At 35.8% G+C, this 21,766-nt stretch overlaps 1 protein-coding gene across 2 annotated transcripts in view; it reads right to left on the bottom strand.

Annotated features, from left to right (window-relative positions):
* Window positions 1–21,766, bottom strand: part of LAMA2 (laminin subunit alpha 2) — a 676,446-nt gene that overhangs the window by 514,730 nt on the left and 139,950 nt on the right. For both annotated transcript variants that reach the window (XM_040238873.1, XM_040238874.1), the window contains exon 2: window positions 3,934–4,104. In XM_040238873.1, the coding sequence (XP_040094807.1) occupies window positions 3,934–4,104 (171 nt within the window). The remainder of the gene's footprint in view (window positions 1–3,933; window positions 4,105–21,766) is intronic.

The raw sequence follows: 21,766 nt of genomic DNA, 5'->3' as shown, positions 1-21,766 counted from the left end.
ATTGCTGAATAAATTTAATAATTTAGCACTAGTTAACTTACTCTGCTGAAGACAGGGAAAGTGTTAAGTCTTTATAATAACAACAAATACCAGAAGATAACCAAATATCAAATAAATGCCCTTGGTGGTATGAGTGGGTGCTGAAATCGGCACATTTAGTAATCAGAACCATAAATGAAATATTACTTGCATTGCTTCTGAAGAAAAATAAATATCACAGCATATGTTCCTTAAACATCCTCCAGAACCTTCTTTCCAGATTGTGGGTTTAAAATGTGATAGAAAAATATGCACACAATCACATTTCCAAATCACACTTGTGGCTTGTAGGTAATTGTGAGAGGAGCTATCTAATTGGAAATTTTGAAATCTACCACCTCAGGTTAAACTGATATGAAAATTAGTCATGAAAAGGAAGACTGGGAGATGAATCAACAATTAACCATAATCCCTATTGTGAAAGCTTAATCGTAATTAATTTGCAAGTACTGATTAATTGTTGGCATATTTCCCTTATTTAAAAAGAGATAGAAACTTATAACATTCTCATAGTTTCTCAAGTCAGTCCAAAGGCTAACTGCAACTGAAAATTGGCAAGGGAATCATTGATGAAGTAAAACTTTCAAACTGCTATTTTAATTGGAAAGCGCATGTACACCTGTGGTGGATTCATGTCAATCTATGCCAAAACCAATACAGAATTGTAAAGTAAAAATTAAAAATAAATTAAAAAAAAAAAAAAAAAAAAAAATTGGAAAGCACAATCCATTAATAGCCAGGAGGTTCAAATTTCCCTTTCTTTGTGTGGTAATTAAGTACAGACCTTCCAGATTCATTCTAGCTGTTCAGTCAATTTGTGGAATTTTATCATCTGTTGCTCCAACTTTTACTAAACTATATCCATGTGGATTACTGCTAATTTTTTTTTATTCTTGTGGTGTATTATTCTTTCTAAATTTCTGATTTCAAAACCATTATTTTGAAATGTAATGAAGCATTACACTTCACACTTCATTCAAAATTAATCACATGAAGTAGATTTAGGCTGTGATAAGTTTTAAAACGGAGAAGGCAATGGCACCCCACTCCAGTTCTCTTGCCTGGGAAATCCCATGGACGGAGGAGCCTGGTGGGCTGCAGTCCATGGGGTCGCTAAGAGTCGGACACGACTGAGCAACTTCACTTTCACTTTTCACTTTCATGCATTGGAGAAGGAAATGGCAACCCACTCCAGTGTTCTTGCCTGGAGAATCTCAGGGACGGGGGAGCCTGGTGGGCTGCCGTCTATGGGGTCGCATAGAGTTGAACACGACTGAAGCGACTTAGTAGTAGTAGTAGTAAGTTTTAAAAACTTACCACAAGTAAATAAAATAGGAGATGGGAAATGTAACTCATATTTGTCTTGCTTTGCTAAAACAATTATTCACTCTTTGTCTTGCCAAAATATAGATGTCTTCCATTGAGAAACAAAAGATCCTGAATATGGAACTCTGAAGAGCAGAGTGACATTCACGCAAGGACTTAACTTGGTGAATACATCTCACTCATTTTCCCAACAAAATGTCTACTCAATTATCGTCTACCTGAATCTTTGTACCTTCCTTCCATCTGTATCTGTGTACACATTTCCTTCAGTTTCTCCTTTTCTGGAATGCCTTTCCCTCTAATTCAGGTTTTTAAACCCTTTCTGAGTCTGACAACCTTCTTGGAACTCTTTTGCTACCTCAGGTCCCAATGATGTTTTCTTTCTTCAAAATTCTATATCATTAATGACATGTACCCTAAGGTATTGACCTGAGTTTACTCCCTTGAATATTTGTTAAATTGCCTTTTATACCCAAATGCTGTTTATCCTAACATTGTACAGGAACTATAAATACTTATATATATATATATATATATAAAAGTATATATATATACATTATGTATATATTTATATACATAATGTATAGATAGTCCTACATATATACACATGCTTGTATATATGCACACACACAAATACACATATATATGATTTTACAAACTTTAACTCTCTCTCTGCCCGACCCATCCTCAAAACACCCTCAACCACCCCTATAATCCCCTCCCAATCATTTCATGTCTCTGGGCTTCTCACATTCAGTGAAATCAAGGCCACCGATTCTTGCACCAAAGGCAATTTTCTTCCCATGAAGCTTCATCTTCTTCCCTAATGAACCTACAGTTCATAGTCCATCAATTCATCTATTTTCTAGCCTTTACCTCAATTTTCTTGTCCTGATGTTTCCCCTTACTCTGACCTCAGCTTTGGCCCATACTATTCTATATAAGAATAGCAAATAGATAGGATGTGTTCTAATATTCCCCCTCCTACACCAATAACAATCTACATCTTAGAAAATAATGAGAGTCATTTAAAAGGTAAGAAAGATTTCTGAAGCTTGGCATCTTTGGTTTCTTAACTGTTTCTTGAAAACATTCTGCAGTATATAAGACCAGTGATCGTATTCACAAAAGTCCCAGTTCTTCAAACATAACAATATTAAAGTTTTCAGCATCTCTAAACTGTATAATAGAGACAGGACTAAAGAATGCAGGGTACCTCCCAGCTTTCTTTCAAGCTAAAAAATATAAATTCTGAGAAAAAGCTTTTTCACTTTATAAGCATCTCAACTTTAAACCAAAAGAGAGGAAAAACTAATTTTTTTAATAATATAATTGTGAAACTGTATCTCTACTGTAATTCGCCTCACTGATAGTAAGTATTCACTGCATTAATATCTCCAATATTTGATGATTTCTCAATGTATGTCTACAGATCAACTCCCATGTCTAGAATTATCTCATACCATTTTCCCCTTATCCATATAAATTCTTTACTTAGTGAACCTAATTTCTTATAGTTCTCTGAATATATCATGATGTTTCCTGTCTTCAAATTTCTGTATGCTTTTATATATATAGATTAATTTTCCCGTTTTCATCTTACTAACCCTTATTTTCTAAGCATATGGGTCATTTTTTCCCCAGGAGTCCCTAGGTGTTCCCTTAGCACTCAATTTACTTTTTTATCTCCCCTATTTCCCTTCCTAAGTCTTTAAGTCAAGGGCTATGTACGATTCAACACTGCTTCAGAACAATGCATTACCAGGAGCCTGTCTTCAAACGCTTGCTGAATAAATGCATGAATGAGTCTGAGATATTAGTGTGGTTTCTAGAGGCCAACCAAGAGAGCTTTGTATGACACTTCTCCTTAAAACACTATTCCTGTGGTATTTAAGCATACAGACTTGTTCCAGCCCTCTGACACTTGAATTTGCAACCATTTCTAACTACTTGTAGTTCTCCCAGCAAGTATGTTTTCTATCTTATTCTGAGCCCCTCCTCCTGGTGTTCCTTCTCTTCCCTCTGTCTCCTCTTTACATTCTCAGCTCATATTTGCCCTTGGATCTCAGTTCCGATGCCCTTCTGGCAAGCCTCCAGCTATACCAGCACTGAATCCGTGACTCTTCTCCTTCTCCCTGAAGCCCCTATGCTGATTCTTTCCTTGATGCCTACCACACTCGACAGCAATAATCTGCTTCTTGCCACTTCTTCAACCGAGCCAGAGGCCACATCTTATCCCTGCTATTCCTAGTACAGTACCTGGACATAGTGACTACTAACCTACTAAAGCCTTTATTAATAACCACACCCTCAGATACTTTTCTGCAGGCAGTAAAGTCAATGACTGCCACAGGTCTTCAGCTAGAAAACTCTCCGCAAGCACCATAAACACTACATGTAGGGAATTCTAATGTTTGTCAAGAGACAGAGAAGGGCTGTAAAACTTACAGTGGAAGAAAAGATCTAGAAATTGAGAAGACAAGCCCTTTGACTTTAATGCACTTTGGTCTCAACATTCTCAGTGATATCTTCCACCAAATTCCATACAAGTTAATCCTAAATACATACGGTATGGATTGCTGCTGTTTTGATTGCAGATCCGACATTGAGGATTTCTCACCGGCTGCCCAGGGACATGTTCTACCAATTTGCAATACATTTCGGGTCCTTTCTCTCCACATGTTGCATTTGTGGTGATGAGGGCATTGGAAGCAAGATTCAGGACAGCAGGGAATAAACCTGAAAAAGATGAACAAATGAAGGTGTGTGGGATGATTTTATTGCATTTTAAAATGAAATTAAGATAGGATGCTTTCCAAAGCATTAAATGAAAATAGAATAATCAGTGATAAATATCTGACTTAATTAAGAATACTACATAAATAGCATGTGTTATCAAACTAGCATTTTTTTTCTGGGTCTTAAATATGAATTCTAAAACTATCTTCTTAATTTTTAACCTTTACTACTTAATTAGAAAGTTCTGTCTCTAAAACACACTTTTAAAAAGTCTGCTCATGTTATTGGCACAAGTCTTACTGAAATTTCCATCCTGCATTTCAGCTGTTTTGTGAAATTTGTCAGGTTACAATTTTTAAAATAATTAGCTCATCCCAGAACATACTCTATCTACCTTTATACACTAAGTTCTCTATGCTAGTAAATAATATGTGATTAAATAAACAAGGTTTCTCTTCTGTCTTTCATCACTACTTTACATCTGTTGATTTTGCTTTAGTAGCTCAGTCATGTCTGACTCATTTGCAATTGCATGGACAGTAGCCTGCCAGGCTTCTCTGTCCATGGGATTCCCTAGGCAAGAATACTGGAGAGGGTTGCCATTTCCTACTCCAGTTTTGCATCTAGCTGTACAATTATTATTTTCTAAAATATATGTTGAGCACACACTACACCAGATACCATAAAAGATTTGAGAATGAAAATACCATTAAGATGGGCTTACTGTGTGAAGTGATCCTGAACTGTATCTTGGTGAAAAAATAGAAATGTATTTGGTATAGAAAATGAAGGGAAAAAAGCAAACATGCCAGGCAGAGGGAATATTATATGAGTATGGACTTTATTCTGAAAGCTTATGTGGATGCTGAGTGACTGACAGAGGACTGAGTTTGTAACTGTTCTAATCTATTAGATTATGTGATCATATGTAGATATAGATACACATATAAGTTATGACAAACCTAGATAGCATATTAAAATGCAGAGACACTACTTTGCCAACAGAGATCTGTATAGTCAAAGCTATGGTTCTTCCAGTAGTCATGTGTATGGATGTGATAGCTAGACCATAAAGAAAGCTGAGTACCAAAGAACTGATACTTTCAAACTGTGGTGCTAGAGGAAACTCTTGAGAGTAACATGGACAGTAAGGAGATCAAATCAGTCAAGGCTAAAGGAAATCAATCCGGAATATTCATTGGAGGGACTTATGCTGAGACTGAAGCTCCAATACTTTGGCCACCTGATGCAGAGAACTGAGTCATTGGAAAAGACCCTGTTGCTGGAAAAGACTGAAGGCAAGAAGAGAAGGAGAAGACAGACGACAAGATGGTTGGATGGCACCACCAACTCAATGCACATGCGTTTGAGCAAACTCCAGGAGATACTGAAGAACAGGGAAGTCTGGTGTGTTGCAGTCCATGGAGTCGCAAAGAGTTTGACAAGCCTGAGCAACTGAACAGCAAGCTTCTAAAAACAAAACAATGTTATTTACATACAATTCATCTCAGGCAGGAGCCAATACCTCTAAAATTGCCCCAGGATACTGTTAGTTTTACTTTGTGATATTTGTCTCCCTCACTTCTGACTAGTCCTGACCTTGACCTCGACTTTGGATTCTATTTTGAAGGTATGGGTGAGACTCTCCATGCCCTGCTTTGGTGCACCCCTGTGGGACTAATGCTGAAGCTGAAAATCCAATACCTTGGCCACCTGATGCGAAGAACTGACTCATTTGAAAAGACCCTAATGCTGGGAAAGACTGAAGGCAGGAGGGGAAGGGGAAGACACACGATGAGATGGCTAGATGGCATCACTGACTCAATGGACATGAGTTTGAGTAAACTCTGGGAGTTGGTAATGGACAGGGAGGCCTGGCGTGCTGCAGTCCATGGGGTCACAAAGAGTCAGACACGACTGAGTGAACTGAACTGTGGGGCTTAATTGGAGTTGGTTAGGCCTGGAGTTTTTCAGATCTGAGGAATCATGGGAGGAAGCCAAAAGGAGAAGATGACTGGTGAAAATTATTTTTCTATATATTGTTATGTTCCAAAATATAGAACTGAATTATATCCTAAATTTCTCACTATTAAATATATAAATGTGAGCAAAATTACATGGTTATGAAAGGATTATGGGTATAGGGGTAACATTGATTAAGAAGCCATTTCATATTCATTAAATAATATGATTTAATCCCCACTAACCCCATGTGTATTTTTTATTAGTCCCACTTTATAAGTGAAGAAAATGCAGCACAAAGAAGATGAACAATATGCACCAAGTTATGAATTAGCAAGACCAATAACTAAGATTTGAACTTAGCTCTTTAACTCAGAAGGCTAATTCTCATTGGGACTTAAAGAAGAGTCAAAACCTGGTTCTCAGCAGAGCTTATCAATTTACACACTTATTAAAAGAAATAACTTATCCAGCCTCCACCCCTTTGTTGTTTCATAGAGTTTTCCAATCATAAACTAAAGACATCAATAAAATTTACATTTACTATCTTTCAGTTCTTTCCATTGATTTGTTTCTGTTACACTTATTGATCATGTGCTTGAAATTAACCTCTTCATAATTTACTTGCCTTGCTTTGTGGTCAAGGAACAGTGTGGCCTTTTGAAATTTTACTAGCTACTTTGTTGTTTATTTTTAAAAATCAGTAAAGTGTACTGGTCAAGGAACGTCCCCAATTAGTTGCTAATGACCAATTTGAAGAGTCAGTTGATATCTGAGCTTTTATTGAATCTTCAGCAGGTTGTATTATAGAATGCAGCCCACTTCATTATAAGTTAAATCTGTTAGACTGTACCTATTTATTTCCACTCAAAAGCAGCAGAGTAATATTTATTGCTATATGCAATATGGGCTACTTAAAGATTATATAAACATTTCAAGTGTAAATGAACTACAAGTAGATGGCAAACCTTTATAGAGTATCAACTTACAACCTCAATTCAAATTGAGGTCATGTAATGTTAATGACATAAAAGCCAGTCATCATTACCCATATGATTATGACTGACATTTTTCTTCTGAATAGTATCTAGACTAAATAAATTTAGATGGATTTGTAGCTTTAAAAACCAAGTCTAAACAGAAAACAAATAATATTTATTTTCACTATACTGTATATTTCATTAGAGATTAGAATATGTACACTAGAGAATAAAAAACATACTCTGTTCTGGAATATATACATTTAGTAAATAATCTAGAAAAAGGCTAAGTTTATGTAATGTGAAAAATAGAAATTCTGCTATCATATGGTAAACAGTTAGAAATGTGCCAAATTTTCACTGCTTTTATTTGAATGTTTTTAGACTATATTTGCTTGCTCAAACATTGTGCTATATTTATGGAATTTTGTATGATCTTGATGATCTGACTTAAAATCCCACATTTTGGTTTCAAATGGCAGAGACATCTTTAAAACCTGCATATGGAGATTCTACTTTATTAACGTGGAGTTGTTGTTGTTGTGTCACTCACTGTCTGACTCTTTTGCAGCCCCTCAGACAGTAGCCTGCCAGGCTCCTCTGTCCATGGGATTTTCCAGGCAAGAATTCTGGAGTGGGTTGCCATATCCTTCTCCAGGGGATCTTCCAGACCCAGGGATGAAACCTGCATCTCCTGCATTACAGGTGGATTCTTTACTGCTAAGCTACCAGGGAAGCCCAAGCATGGAGTAGCTACTATTAAACTGTTCACAGATAACAGCTATGAATTCTAAACAAAATTCATGTTTTAAAATTTCATACTTGAAGACACTGAAGAGCAATGCAAAATAGATAAGTAAACCAGGAGGGATGTATATGCTTAGAAGGAAGATAATGGATGTCTCAGACTGCACATGCAAGGTGACTAAAACGCAAACCCACATTTCACTGTCTTTTTTTAACTTTACTGTCTTGAAGAACCAGAAACAGAACTAAGGACAATTACAGCTGCTATAAAGTGAGGAAGAATACTAGAAAAAAGAAAGCCACAAGAACCTCAAAATATGCATATGAATTCTTCCCAAGTCTCTTATCAATACCAGATATACATATATGCCTTAGGCAGGCTCCAAGTTCACTGGTTGGGAATAAATGAACAAATGATTAGTACAAGTGATCATAGTTGCTGCATTCCATAGGCATGCCAAAAGTTTGGAGCTGGAGTCCAGATAAGCAACTAATATAACACAAAACTAAAAGACTGATGACTGTTCTTCAAAAGAACATAAAAGAATCCCAAGTTTTCTACCATGGACTGTTTATAACATTCAGAATGCAATTGTGTAAACGAGATATTAGATAGACATGCAATGAACAAAATGCCACCCATACTTAGAAGAAAAGCAGTGAATGGAAAACAGCACTGATATCAACCAGATGTTGAAATTAGTATCCAAACAATTTTAATCAGCTTTCATAACTATGATCACAGACATACACACACAAATGCTCATAATAAAAAATAAAGTCACTAGACACTACAAAAATACCAAATATACATTCTAAAACTGAAAAATGCAATATCTAGAATAAAAAATCATTACATGAGATCAGCAAAAAAGTCAGAATCAAATAACTAAACCTGAATATAATTTAACAGATTTTTCCCAAGTTGTTTAACTATACATTAATGTTAAGAAAAATTGTAATGTTGCATACGTGCATGCTCAGTTGTGCAATTGTATCACACTCTTTGCGACCCTATGGGAGGTACAATGTAAGACATGACAATTAGAGAAAAGCAATGGTGGGTGGAAGGATCACAATAAATGGACACACAAATCAGTAAGGCTTTTATGCTCTACATTAAGCAGTACAGTATTTAAATGACTGACAGTACCAAATGTTTAAATGTTTTGGGGTTCATCTGGAATTCCACTCCATTGTTGTTAGGAGTGTAAATTAGTACAACCACTTTAGAAAACAGGCCTTTTTAAGTAAATCTAAACCTAGATCTTCCTCATGACCCCCAAATCCCACTCCTAAGAAAATACTCAGGAGAAATAACGGTATATGACCATGAAAAGCCCTATACAAGAATGTCCATAAAAGCCTTCATCATAATAGCCAAATATAGAAACAGCTCAGGTTTCCACCCATGGGAGAATTCATACAGAAACTGTGGTATACAATGGAATATTGTTCAGCATTAAAAAGGATCAAACTATTGATATATGCCACAAGATGAATCCCAAAAGCATTATGCCAAGTAAAAGACAAAACAGTTTACAAAACAGTTCATATGTTGTTATTCATTTATGTGATCTTTTAGAACAGGCAAACATATTGTGAAAATAAAACAGAATTTTAAAAATGGCTGACTTTAAGGGAGAGGGAAAAGGCATAAAAGAAATCTCTGGGCTTATGGTAATATTCTTAAGTTTGTATTATACAGATATATATATATTTTAAAACAGTGTTAAAACTGATGAGTGAATGTTGTACTCACTTGTGCATTTACTGGGTGTAAGTTCTACCATAAAAAAGTAAACCAATATTAAACTTAATTTATGATATTCATGATGAAGTGCTTGGCACAAAGTATGCAACAGATCAAAGTATAAAGATGGATACTTACATATAAATGGACAAAAGTATGATAAAGCATATACAGAGAGATACTAATTTTAGAATCTAGAGGCTAAGTATATGGGTATTTATTGTATGATTCTTACAACTTTTCTACATGGGGAAAATTTTTCTTAAAATTTGTCAATATATAAAAATATTATATATACACACATATAAGTATATATCTGTGAATAACCATATATACACATATACATATATATACATTTCTGTATATATTATTTATGTCATTATTTGAGTTTTATAAGAAACAGTAACAATAAAACTTCAATTTGACACTTCTCAAATCAAATGTGAAAAATCTGGTTAGACAGTATAAAGGGAAATAGTCTTTTCAGTTTTGCTCAGAATCAGAAAAACTGAGCGAAAAAAAGCACTGGATTAGCCAAACAGTAGAATGTCGCTCCAAGACACTTACTGACTGGCAATTAGCAGGTTAATTTATTTTCCTTATACAGCTTTTCAGTCCTTCCACTTTTTATTTCATAAAAATGAAGAACTTTGACTTAGCATCATATTTAATATGTACTTGTTGTCTTTTGAAGAACTACAAGTGAGTCAGAAATGCAATAAACATATCAGTAAGTGACCTATTGTGTGGCACGACTCATTCATTCCTTAGGATTTAGGCAATGTCTCTTTAGGTGATGATCTAGAATGCTGTTATACAGTAGGAAAAAGAAGTCTATTTCAAATGTGAATTTTACAAATGAGGAAAATAATTCCCAGAAACTAAGTCGCACAGCTGGTTTTCAAACACAATTATTGCAAACCCAAATAAGTTAGAACTAATTTCAGCATTAAAGACCCACCCTGTCTCATTCCCCTTCCTGATCTAAATGAAAATCCTTTTCTCCTGTGTCATTCCTGAGATTTGCATCATCTAGTTCTCCTTTTCTCTTCTATATGCACACCACAAGCCAACTTCCATCACAGTTTTACAAGTCCATATTCTATTTCAAATTTTCCATTTTAAGAAAGCACTCCTTCAACCTTCTTATTGTAATTGAAGTCTTGATTTCCTCTGACAAGCACACTTCCATAGATCTCCCTGGTGGATCCCTAGAATCACTGGGACAGGAAAAACAGCCTCCTTCTGGCTTCTAAACACTACTTATAAATGGGTTCCTCTCACTGTCACTCATAACTTTTTAAAAAGTCAAATCATCCAACTTTTCCAAGTGCTCATCCTTGTTAACTGACTTCATGAAGACCATCAACAAAAACACTAACTGATTCACAATAATCTTTATCCTCCAAATCTGTCATTCTTACTAAGTAAGTGAACATAAAATAATAAAATGTTTTTGCATAGAAATCACAAAATATTAATATGGTAGTTTAAGGATAAATATGCCTTACTGCTAATCTTAATTCTAAGATTTCTGCTTCCAATGAATTGTCTGCAACTTAATGTTATCTATCCTTACTCTCAGATAACCATATATTAATACTACCTCACCATACATCCAATGCAACATCACTCACACTAGTCTTCCTTCATGCTCCACTTCCATTCATCTACCAAACTGCTGGGGAATTTATGTTCCTAAAATTAAGTCTGCTCACATCATTTTCTTGTTTAAACCTCTGTGAGATGCTGGTTACCTAATAAGGTAAGCAGCCAAATTTTTTGATAATCTGAATGTTTGTAATCAGGCCACTATTTACCACTCTAGGAAACTCAACTGTTTCCATCCTCTTTAATATCTTCTACATGTCCAGAGTACTGACATCTTACTGTTTACAGATATATCAGATGTTTTGAAAATTCTTTGTCATGACATTATGTTGTCCATCCTACATAGAATGTTTTCCTTTTTTGCATACATGGTCATCTGCTCATCTTGCATCAGTTCAGTTGCTCAGTCGTGTCCAACTCTTTGTGACCCCATGAATCACAGCACGCCAGGCCTTCCTGTCCGTCACCAACTCCCAGAGTTCACTCAGACTCACGTCCATCGAGTCAGTGATGCCATCCAGCCATCTCATCCTCTGTCGTCCCCTTCTCCTCCTGCCCCCAATCCCTCCCAGCATCAGAGTCTTTTCCAATGAGTCAACTCTTGGCATGAGGTGGCCAAAGTCCTGGAGTTTCAGCTTCAGCATCATTCCCTCCAAAGAAATCCCAGGGCTGATTTCCTTCAGAATGGACTGATTGGATCTCCTTACAGTCCAAGGGACTCTCAAGAGTTTGCTCCAACACCACAGTTCAAAAGCATCTTGCATGACCCTGCTCAAATATCCATGTTTCTGTGAAAGTGTTTCCTGACTTTCCAACACAGAATTTGTTATTTCCTTCCTGCTGTCTACATAGTACTTAGTTTATATTTTATTATAACCCTTATCACACTGAAACTTTTAATAACTTTTACAGTGGATCTCTAGTCTATAACATTATTGAGTACAGGGATAGCACTAGTAGCATATAATAGCATTCAAATTTAAATTTCTTGAATGAGAATAAATTCACGCACTTGTACACTTGTACAATCTTTCTGGAGAGAAATCTGGCAAATAAAACTAATAAACTAATCAGATCCTTGATTTAGTAAAAATACAGAACTCTGTTTTAAATAATTCAAGAAACCCATGCTATTTAAAAAATGCAGTAGATCTCTATCACTGCTTATTTGTCCAACACCCAGCCTCCATTTCTGTTCTTAGCTAACAGGCATTGTATTCAGTACAAAAGGTATGAAGTACCCTACCATTTTCCAAGGATATGGAAGTCAAGGATCTTTCTTTTCCCCTCCCTCTAGCAATTTGGGCAGACTGTGCACGTGATTTTGGCCTTGGGCTCCAACCCTGGAGCACCTGACACACAGAGTTGGGGAGAAAAGGAAAATAAGATCGTAATAGTGCAAGAGAAAATAGAACCAGCGCAAGTAGGAAAGGAAGTGATGACAGGAATGTCTACAAAGGGACCCTGACTAGACTTTTCAAGCAGTGAAAAGTAGGAAGCACACTGAGGTTCATCATCTCCTAAGCCTGGTTTTCAAATCCTTCCAGCACTTGTGCCAGTTCTGTGATAGATTTCAAATACATTTCTGCTTAAGTTAAACAGTTTTAGTGATTCCCATTGCTTGTGATCATGAAATCAGAGGGATATAAATTTCATATATTAGAGATCAAATTGCCAACATCTGCAGGATGATCAAAAAAGCAAGCAGGTTCCAGAAAAACATCTATTTCTGCTTTATTGACTATGCCAAAGCCTTTGACTGTGTGGATCACAATAAACTGTGGAAAATTCTGAAAGAGATGGGAATACCTGCCTCTTGACAAATCTATATGCAGGTCAGGAAGCAACCGTTAGAACTGGACATGGAAAAACAGACTGGTTCCAAATAGGAAAAGGAGTACGTCAAGGCTGTATATTGTTACCCTGCTTATTTAACTTATATGCAGAGTACATCATGAGAAACGCTGGGCTGGATGAAGCACAAGCTGGAATCAAGATTGCCGGGAGAAATATCAATAACCTCAGATATGCAGATGACACCACCCTTATGGCAGAAAGTGAAGAGGAACTCAAAAGCCTCTTGATGAAAGTGAAAGTGGAGAGTGAAAAAGTTGGCTTAAAGCTCAACATTCAGAAAACGAATATCATGGCATCTGGTCCCATCAGTTCATGGCAAATAGATGGGGAAACAGTGGAAACAGTGTCAGACTTTATTTTTTGGGGCTCCAAAATCACTGCAGATGGTGATTGCAGCCATGAAATTAAAAGATGCTTACTCCTTGGAAGGAAGGTTATGACCAACCTAGATAGCATATTCAAAAGCAGAGACATTACTTTGCCAACCAATGTCCATCTAGTCAAGGCTATGGTTTTTCCAGTGGTCATGTATGGAAGTGAGAGTTGGACTGTGAAGAAAGCTGAGTGCCGAAGAATTGATGCTTTTGAACTGTGGTGTTGGAGAAGACTCTTGAGAGTCCCATGGAATACAAGGAGATCCAACTAGTCCATTCTAAAGGAGATCAGTCCTGGGTGTTTTTTGGAAGGAATGATGCTAAAGCTGAAACTCCAGTACTTTGGCCACCTCATGCGAAGAGTTTACTCTTTGGAAAAGACTCTGATGTTGGGAGGGATCGGGGACAGGAGGAGAAAGGGATGACAGAGGATGAGATGGCTGGATGGCATCACTGAATTGATGGATGTGAGTTTGAGTGAACTCCGGGAGTTGGTGATGGACAGGGAGGCCTGGAGTGCTGCAATTCATGGGGTCGCAAAGAGTCGGACACAACTGAGCGACTGAACTGAACTGATGTCTCCACATACACACACACACACATACAGTGAAGATAGGAAAATTGAGAAAACAACTTTATTAAAAGTAACAGTATGAATAAATATATATATATAAATATAGTTACTTCATTTAAATATCTTTAGGATAAAGTGTGAAACAACAGTAGTGAAAACAATCAACTTTTACACAAAGACCCAAGGCTGATTAATGATCATCTCCCAAAGTGGCCACAGCGTCACCTTAAATGTTTCCTGGTAAAAGTTTCCTTCTAGGTTGTTTTGTTTCCAACATGCTCTTTATTTTGATTACCTTTGTGTGAAGTTTGGTAAACCAGCATTTTAAAATGACAGTGATCTAATTCATATCTTAAAATCTTCCTAATGTAGTTTTGCTAAAAGAAATCCAGTTTCTAGTTCTCATCAGTTTAAACTAAATGAATATTGTCGAGTAGCTGTCTTCACTGCCTGTGCCTAGCATATTACAATATTTTTTAATTAACATTCAGAGATATTGATAAACATATTTATATATTGTATTTTAATTTCAAGTGTTTCTTTTCAACATCTATAGTTCAGCTCACAACAGCCATCATTAACGTAATTGATTACAGACAGTACCTAAGGTTTGCTATGGGAAAGTCATCCAATCAATGAATTCTCTCCAATATATTCAATTTATAAATAACTTTTTAAAAATCGTCACATATTTTGTACAACAACACAATACACATTTCTCCTTCACTCTCCTCCTCTGTCATCCTAGTCTTGGTTCACAAATTTCTCTTGCTTGCTTATGCTAAGCATCTCTCTCCTTTCAAAAGAATAAGAGAAAACTGTCTGTTTGAATGTTTCTAACTTTTCATTTCAGTCTCTAGGTCTGTGGAGCATTTTTTAAAAATTTCATGCAGGCAAACAGAGATGTTTGCAAGTAATTCAGCATTTGAAAGACAAAAGAGAACCTGCCAATTTAAAATGTTCTAAGACTTGTCAAGGAAAAAAGGAAGATACTTGACGGAAATCCTGAGCTATGTGGGTGTGTAGGATCAGATTCGAATAAAACAAAAATGGGACAAAATAAAATGTTGCTGAAGAGAATGATTTCCAGCTGTGCACTGCAGGAAGCAACTTAATGCTCTTGATCCATGATGCAGATGAAGAGTTTTATAGAACTAGAAAATCAGTCCAATTTGAATTAATAGCCATCTAGACAAAACAATGTTTGTAAGCTGGAGGAAAAAAGAATGTTAAATCCAGTTGTTCAGAATAAAAAAAAAAAAAAAGAAGTCCTACCCAGCCTTTCAAATGTGTCTTATACTGTTGCTTAGTTCTCTGCTTTTCAGCTTGGTTCTCCAAAAATACATGGATATTCTTGGGGGCTTAAGGGTTGGTTTAGTCTCCTTTCTACTTTTTTAATCAAAAAATTACATTTTATACTTAGCTCATGTTAAAAATTGTTTACTTTGTTCATTCTAAGCAAATTGAGATGAACATTTAAGTATTTTGAATATCACAGGAAACAAAATAAACCAGCTGCAAATGCACATACTCCAATGGGTCTTTAGCAAGTTTTGCTTTTAGAATATCAACTCTGTGTACAGATATTCTTGCTAAAATAAGGACTCCACGAGCCATAGTGAACTCAAGTGCCATCTTAGCCTGTTAACTCAACCAAGCGCTATAGGATTTTATTGAATTTCAGACAAAGGATAATCATTGATCTTATTAAGGTAGGAATACATCATCAATTTTCAATAATCTAAAACAATATACATAAGAAAATAACTGCCACTATGACATGGATTTCTGTTAAGAACACTAACAGATAAATCAGGGAGGACATGACATTTCTACTACCTTGACTCAAAGTATGGCATTTGTACTCAAAGCTTCTCAAACGCCTCCAAATATATTTTTTAAACCAAATCTCTAACTACTGAATGCACAGTAAATTGAAGTTGACCACATTGCATCTGATCAATAAAGACTTCTTGAAATGGATATATTCATTCAGTCAGTTCAGTTGCGCAGTCATGTCCGACTCTTTATGACCCCATGTACTGCAGAATGCCAGGCCTCCCTGTCCATCACCAACTCCCTGAGTTTACCCAAACGCATGTCCAATGAGTCAGTGATGCCATCCCATCTCATCCTCTGTCGTCCCCTTCTTCTCCTGCCTTTACTCTTTCCTAGCATCAGGGTCTTTTCCAGTGAGTCCATTCTTCACATCAGGTGGCCAAATATTGGATTTCCAGCTTCAGCATCAGTCTTTCCAATGAACACCCAGGACTGATCTCCTTTAGGATGGACTGGTTGGGTCTCCTTGCTATCCAAGGGACTCTCAAGAGTCTTCTCCAGCACCATAGCTCAAAAGCATCAATTCTTCGGTGCTCAGCTTTCTTTACAGTCCAACTCTCACATCCATACATGACTACTGGAAAAACCATAGCTTTCACTAGATGATCTTTGTTCAGCAAAATATCATCTGTAGGCCTAGATTGAATAGATTCTTTATCGAAATTTAAATTTATATTCCCAAAATACAGGTCCTCACTATTTGCATTTCAATTATTTTTTGAGGACCTGGTGGGCACTGCCCTGGTCACAGAATTTCTAGTCCTTTTAATCTGCATAGAAATCTCACCCATTATCCATTTAAAATTAGTATCCACAAACTGCTTTAATTTTTTTTTTATGCTTCACTTGTAGAAAAATCTGGAATCATCCTAGAGGTTTTCAAAATCACATGATAAAAATAATTATTACAGCTAGGGCATTTATTTAGTATATACTAACATAAGGGTACCCAAAATATTCACTGAGGGGGTGGCAGCTGGGGAGAAATAGACTGTTTCCCTGCTTCCTCCAACCTCACTTCATCAATATCAGCAGAGCATATGTTCATTATCTCCTCTCTTCTCTCCTGCCTGGCTTCCAAAACCAAGCCTATAAACTAGATGTCTCTTTGGCAGGCCTGTCTGCAAATTCAAAATGAGAAGTAAAAATGGTAAAGGAGAGGAAATGCAAAAAACACTTTTAAGTCACTGAAAATTAAATTTAGAGCCTTAAATTGGCAATTACCCCTAAACAGAGGTGTTTAAAATATAGAAAACAAATTTAAAAACCTCTGTGTCTGCTGTTGACAATCCAAAGTATAAAAGTATAACAAACCTCTAAATTAATTGCTATGCAAATAGCATGAGCTTGTATTTATGTCCCTCAAACAAAAATATTAGAAGGGACTCATGTAAGCTTTGATGCACATAATGACAGTAGGAAAGATGCTGTTCCCCATGGGTCCAGCTCTTTAAGAACTGCTACACAATTTCTTATTTCTAATGATGAAACAGATAGTTTAAAAAAAAAATTGTTCTACACTGGGCTTCCTTTGGCTTAGAACATCTAGCCAAAAAAAAAAAAGCCATATTCATTTACTTTGCTCTTTTTTCATTTGTTTTTATCACTAAATATTAGAATTCCTCAGGGCTTGATCCTAAATCTGGTTCTTACTTCATTCTCATCCTCAAATAATCTCCAAATAATCCCCAGTAATCTCATCTACTTCTAAGATATTTACATACCATCTTCATAGTCAACAATACTGAAGTTATATCACCAGGCCAGATAAGTTTTAAAGTTCCAGGTTTAATTTTCCAAATACCATTTTGACTCCTCCACTTAGATGTCTCTTACTAGCATCTCAAACTTAACTTACCCAAAGAAGAGCTTGTGATTTCCAGGGTCCAAGCACTACCACCATTCCCCTAATAGCCATCCTGAGTTAGCTATTCCTGAGTTCTCACTAGCTCAACACATTTTATTTTACTCATTCAGTGTCTCATACAGAAAGCTAGGAGTCATTGTTGATGCATTCCATCACCAAACACCATTCTAACTCCAAAATTAATCTCAGATCCACATGTTTCTCCCTAGTGTCAATACCAAGCCACAGGCATTTATAACATCTGGACTTTTGCAATAGCTTCTTAAATGGCTTCTTAAATAGCTCTTGATTACCCTTTGCCTTTCTTCAATCCATTTCAATGAGATGGATTTTCCTACAATACAAATCTGATCAAGTCACTCCTCTTAAACTCTTTCATGGGAATACCATTGCATTTAGGTTAAAATTTTAAATTATCCTATTTTATGTAATATTCTTTCATCATATTCAAAGAATATTGCCTTCAGTCAGCTTCTAAAATAAGGCTCTGCTTTTTCTTTCCTCAGGATTTTGCCTAGAAATCTCTGTGCCTTAATTTTCCTCCACTCTTCATACCTTCCTACCTTTCACAAATCTTTCTTCCTTATACCTTAAAGTTTCTGATATCTTTCCTAACAGTTTCCAAACAACTCCCCATTATAATTCCTAATTATGCCATGTTTCTCCCATGTGTAATTTTACATAATGATTATTTACCCAAGGTCTATCTCCCTTGCTGGAACTGAAGCTCCATGATGGAAGAAACAAGTCCCTTTGTTTACTTTGTGCCACTGTATTCTCTGAGCCCAGCCATGGCTAGACACACAAAGGTGCTCAAAATATTCTAGAAGGAGACTCATCTTAGAACTTAGGGTATAGTCACATTCTGAAGAAGTGGAGAACTTCCTTTGGTCAAAATACAAAAGAATAAAACATGGAAAAAGCAAAACACAACAAAAACAGCATACAAAAAATGGATTCATGTTGATGTATGACAAAACCAATATTGTAAAGTAATTAACCTCCAATTAAAATAAATAAATTTATATTAAAAAACAAAACAAAACAAAAAAAGATACCTCTCTTTTAATGTTTTAATGACTTCACAAGATAAATAATGTTAGCATCCAGGGCTAAAACCATTATTTCCATAAAGTTCGTTAACTATCTTCTTAAATCCACGTCCCTAAGCTCTGGGTAGGTTCTTATTTTCTGTCTTGGAAAATAAACAAACTGTCTTTTGTGTTTTGTGTGAGCCACTGTGAATTCCCTCTGGGATTCAATTGGTTTGGTTGATAAATCAGAAGTTAGATTTATTGAATGATGTATTTCCCAATATCCCAGTCTATGTCCATCCTCCTCCAAAAGTCTCCCTACAAAAATAAACCCTTTAGAAGAATATAAATGTTCTAATAAGTACAAAATTATGCTCTTTGCTGGAACATTATGCTGTCTCCTCCCTTCCAAACTGTACAGGCTCTTAGCCTGATCCATAGGGTGAAGATTTAGAATGAGAGTTGCATGAAAAAACACTTCACAGCTGACTCAAGCATCTCATTCAGTTTTATGCTTTAAAAGCAAATTCTATGCAGTTTCAGTATATCTATGGAAATACTTGTTTTATAGACAATTTTTTTTTCAAAGTGAGATTTGACAGTGTTTATAGCAAAACACTTTGTTCTCCAGCAGCTGTTTGAACACACACATAAATATGCAAGAAAACTCACAAATATTCTGTTTGCTCTTGTAAATACTTGAAGTGAAAAAAATCAGCATTTTATAGTCATTTAGCATAGTGTTGCTAATAATACTTTTCATTTACCAAGCACATATAAACTCAGATATAATGAGGTTTTTTCAATTTTGCTTTTGCCTTTTTACCAGCATTCTTCGACCACTAAACTCTAAGTTCCTTGAGGGCCGAGATCATAATTCACAAAACTTTCTATTCTCAGAGACAACTGGTGAAAGTGACATCAAACAAATGCTCAGTTAAGATTCAGATATTAATGAATCTCACTAATGAATGACATTTGTGAATTGATTTCATATCAGTTCTAATTTCTTTTTTAAAATTTTGAAGTATATTTGTTCTAGTTTGATCTAAAACAAAAACAAAACTAAGAACCATGAACTTTTCTTTGTTGCATAGTATGTACTGTTAATGTTTGTCTGAGTAATGCAATAATAAAAGCATAGCACTGCAATGGACATTGGGGTACATGGGTCTCTTTCAATTATGGTTTTCTCAGGGTACGTGCCCAGTAGTGGATTGTTGAGTAATATGGTAGTTCTATTTCTAGATTTTGAAGAAATCTCCATACTGTTCTCCATAGTGGCTATGTCAATTTACATTCCCACAAACAACAAAAATAAATTTTTTTAAAATGTAGCACTGAATTTTATAAAATATTTTATCTCTTAACTCTCACAACAAACCTATAAAATAGATAGCATAGGTATTATTTGCTTCAATATATAGATAAAATAATAGAACATCAGTAATGATAGACCATTTCCTAAATATAGAACTTGTATTTTTCAAATCCAATCCCGATTTCTCTTTGACTACATGTAACATATTCATTGAATTTCTCCAACTGTCTCAACGCAAATGTCTCCAACTGCACTCAACGAGGCAGCTAATTTAAGAATGAACTACAAGGCAGCCTCTCACCTTCACAGAGCTTCAGACTAATACAAGAGAATTATATAATAGAATTTTTGTATAAGTTATATTAGAAAAATTTTCACCTTGGAAACAATCAATGAAGGACTGGAGAAGGGGGTGACAACAGGTAGGAAGGAGAGAATTTCAGAGATATTCAAGATAAGTCTGGCCAGAGGTCAAGAGGTCAAGCCTAGAGGGTGTCCCAAGGTAAAAATGGATACAAGCCCAGAGAACCCAGAGTCAGTTAACCTTCACCTTAGACAAGTGGGCAAGGACTTGAAATCTGAGTTTGGCGATGAAGCTATTATAAGTTACGGCTCTTAGAGAAGCCCATCTGATTCTGAGTCAGCTACTTTCAAAGGGAAAAACTGTATTTTTTTGCTCAAGAGGGAGCCTTTGCAATGGGTAAAGGCAAAAAAGCTCTACAGTTAGTTGCTTTAGAAATCTGAGGAAAAAGTAACCATCCCATTCCTAAAAATCCACTTACCTTTTTCAAAATTTGAAAATTTCTGAAAAGCTACTGTCGAAATATGATCCAAAATAGCTTAGTCTTGCAGGTTATAAACATTTTTAAAACTTGCCTTTGGTCTTGCGGGGGCTTTTCCTCAGTTTTTCTCACAATTATGTGGAAGCATGTCTTTTTTCTTCCATTATTAGTAGACATTAAGACATCATCCTCACCAACTTTATATTCTTTAATAACTTCACTTCAGTCACCTTTAAATGTTTTAATTTTCTTTAGAGTCTGCCCCTGCCCCCAAATAAATACCATTATATGTATTTCAAAGATCTTTAAAAAGTGTCTTATTGCCACTAGAATCCATGAGTTTAGGTCACAGAGAAGAGAGGAATAGGATTCTGTTTGATTTGCAGGAGTTACTGGTTATCCACGTTGAAACTTACTCAGTTCTCAATCTTGTTTGGCAGTCAAGTGACCGAGAGATGTTAATGGAGTCTAGGATAGACACTCCTGGCCATGAACAAGAACATTGCTATCAGCATCCAGGGATGATGCATCTTTGGCTTATCATTCTTACTATAAGTATGATATCCCAAATGACACATTCTTGCTTGAAAGATATTACAGAAGTTGTCTGTGTAACTGTTATCTAATTAAATATTCCTAATCAGTCTTGCTTTTCAAGAGGATCATTCTACTAAAGTTCCATCCACTTCAGAATTTTTATATGCCACCACACATGATGCATTCTTATTTATACTCTCTAGTATTTTAATTGCATGGTAGTTAGAGCTCTTCATTGCTGATGTATAATGAGCTCTCACATCACTATGGTATCACAAGCTATTTTTTTCTCCACACTTGCACACACAGTAATTTCTCCCTCATCTTATTTTAGTGTCATGAGATTTTTGCTTCTAAAGTAAATTGCTCTTCAGTTTTATATAAGAAACGTATGATTTCTGTCTGCCCATTTCTCTAACTTCTC

The sequence above is a fragment of the Oryx dammah genome, unplaced genomic scaffold (genome assembly GCF_014754425.2).
Source record: "Oryx dammah isolate SB20612 unplaced genomic scaffold, SCBI_Odam_1.1 HiC_scaffold_4, whole genome shotgun sequence".
NCBI lineage: Eukaryota > Metazoa > Chordata > Mammalia > Artiodactyla > Bovidae > Oryx > Oryx dammah.
This window is presented reverse-complemented; position numbering and strand designations above follow the sequence as displayed.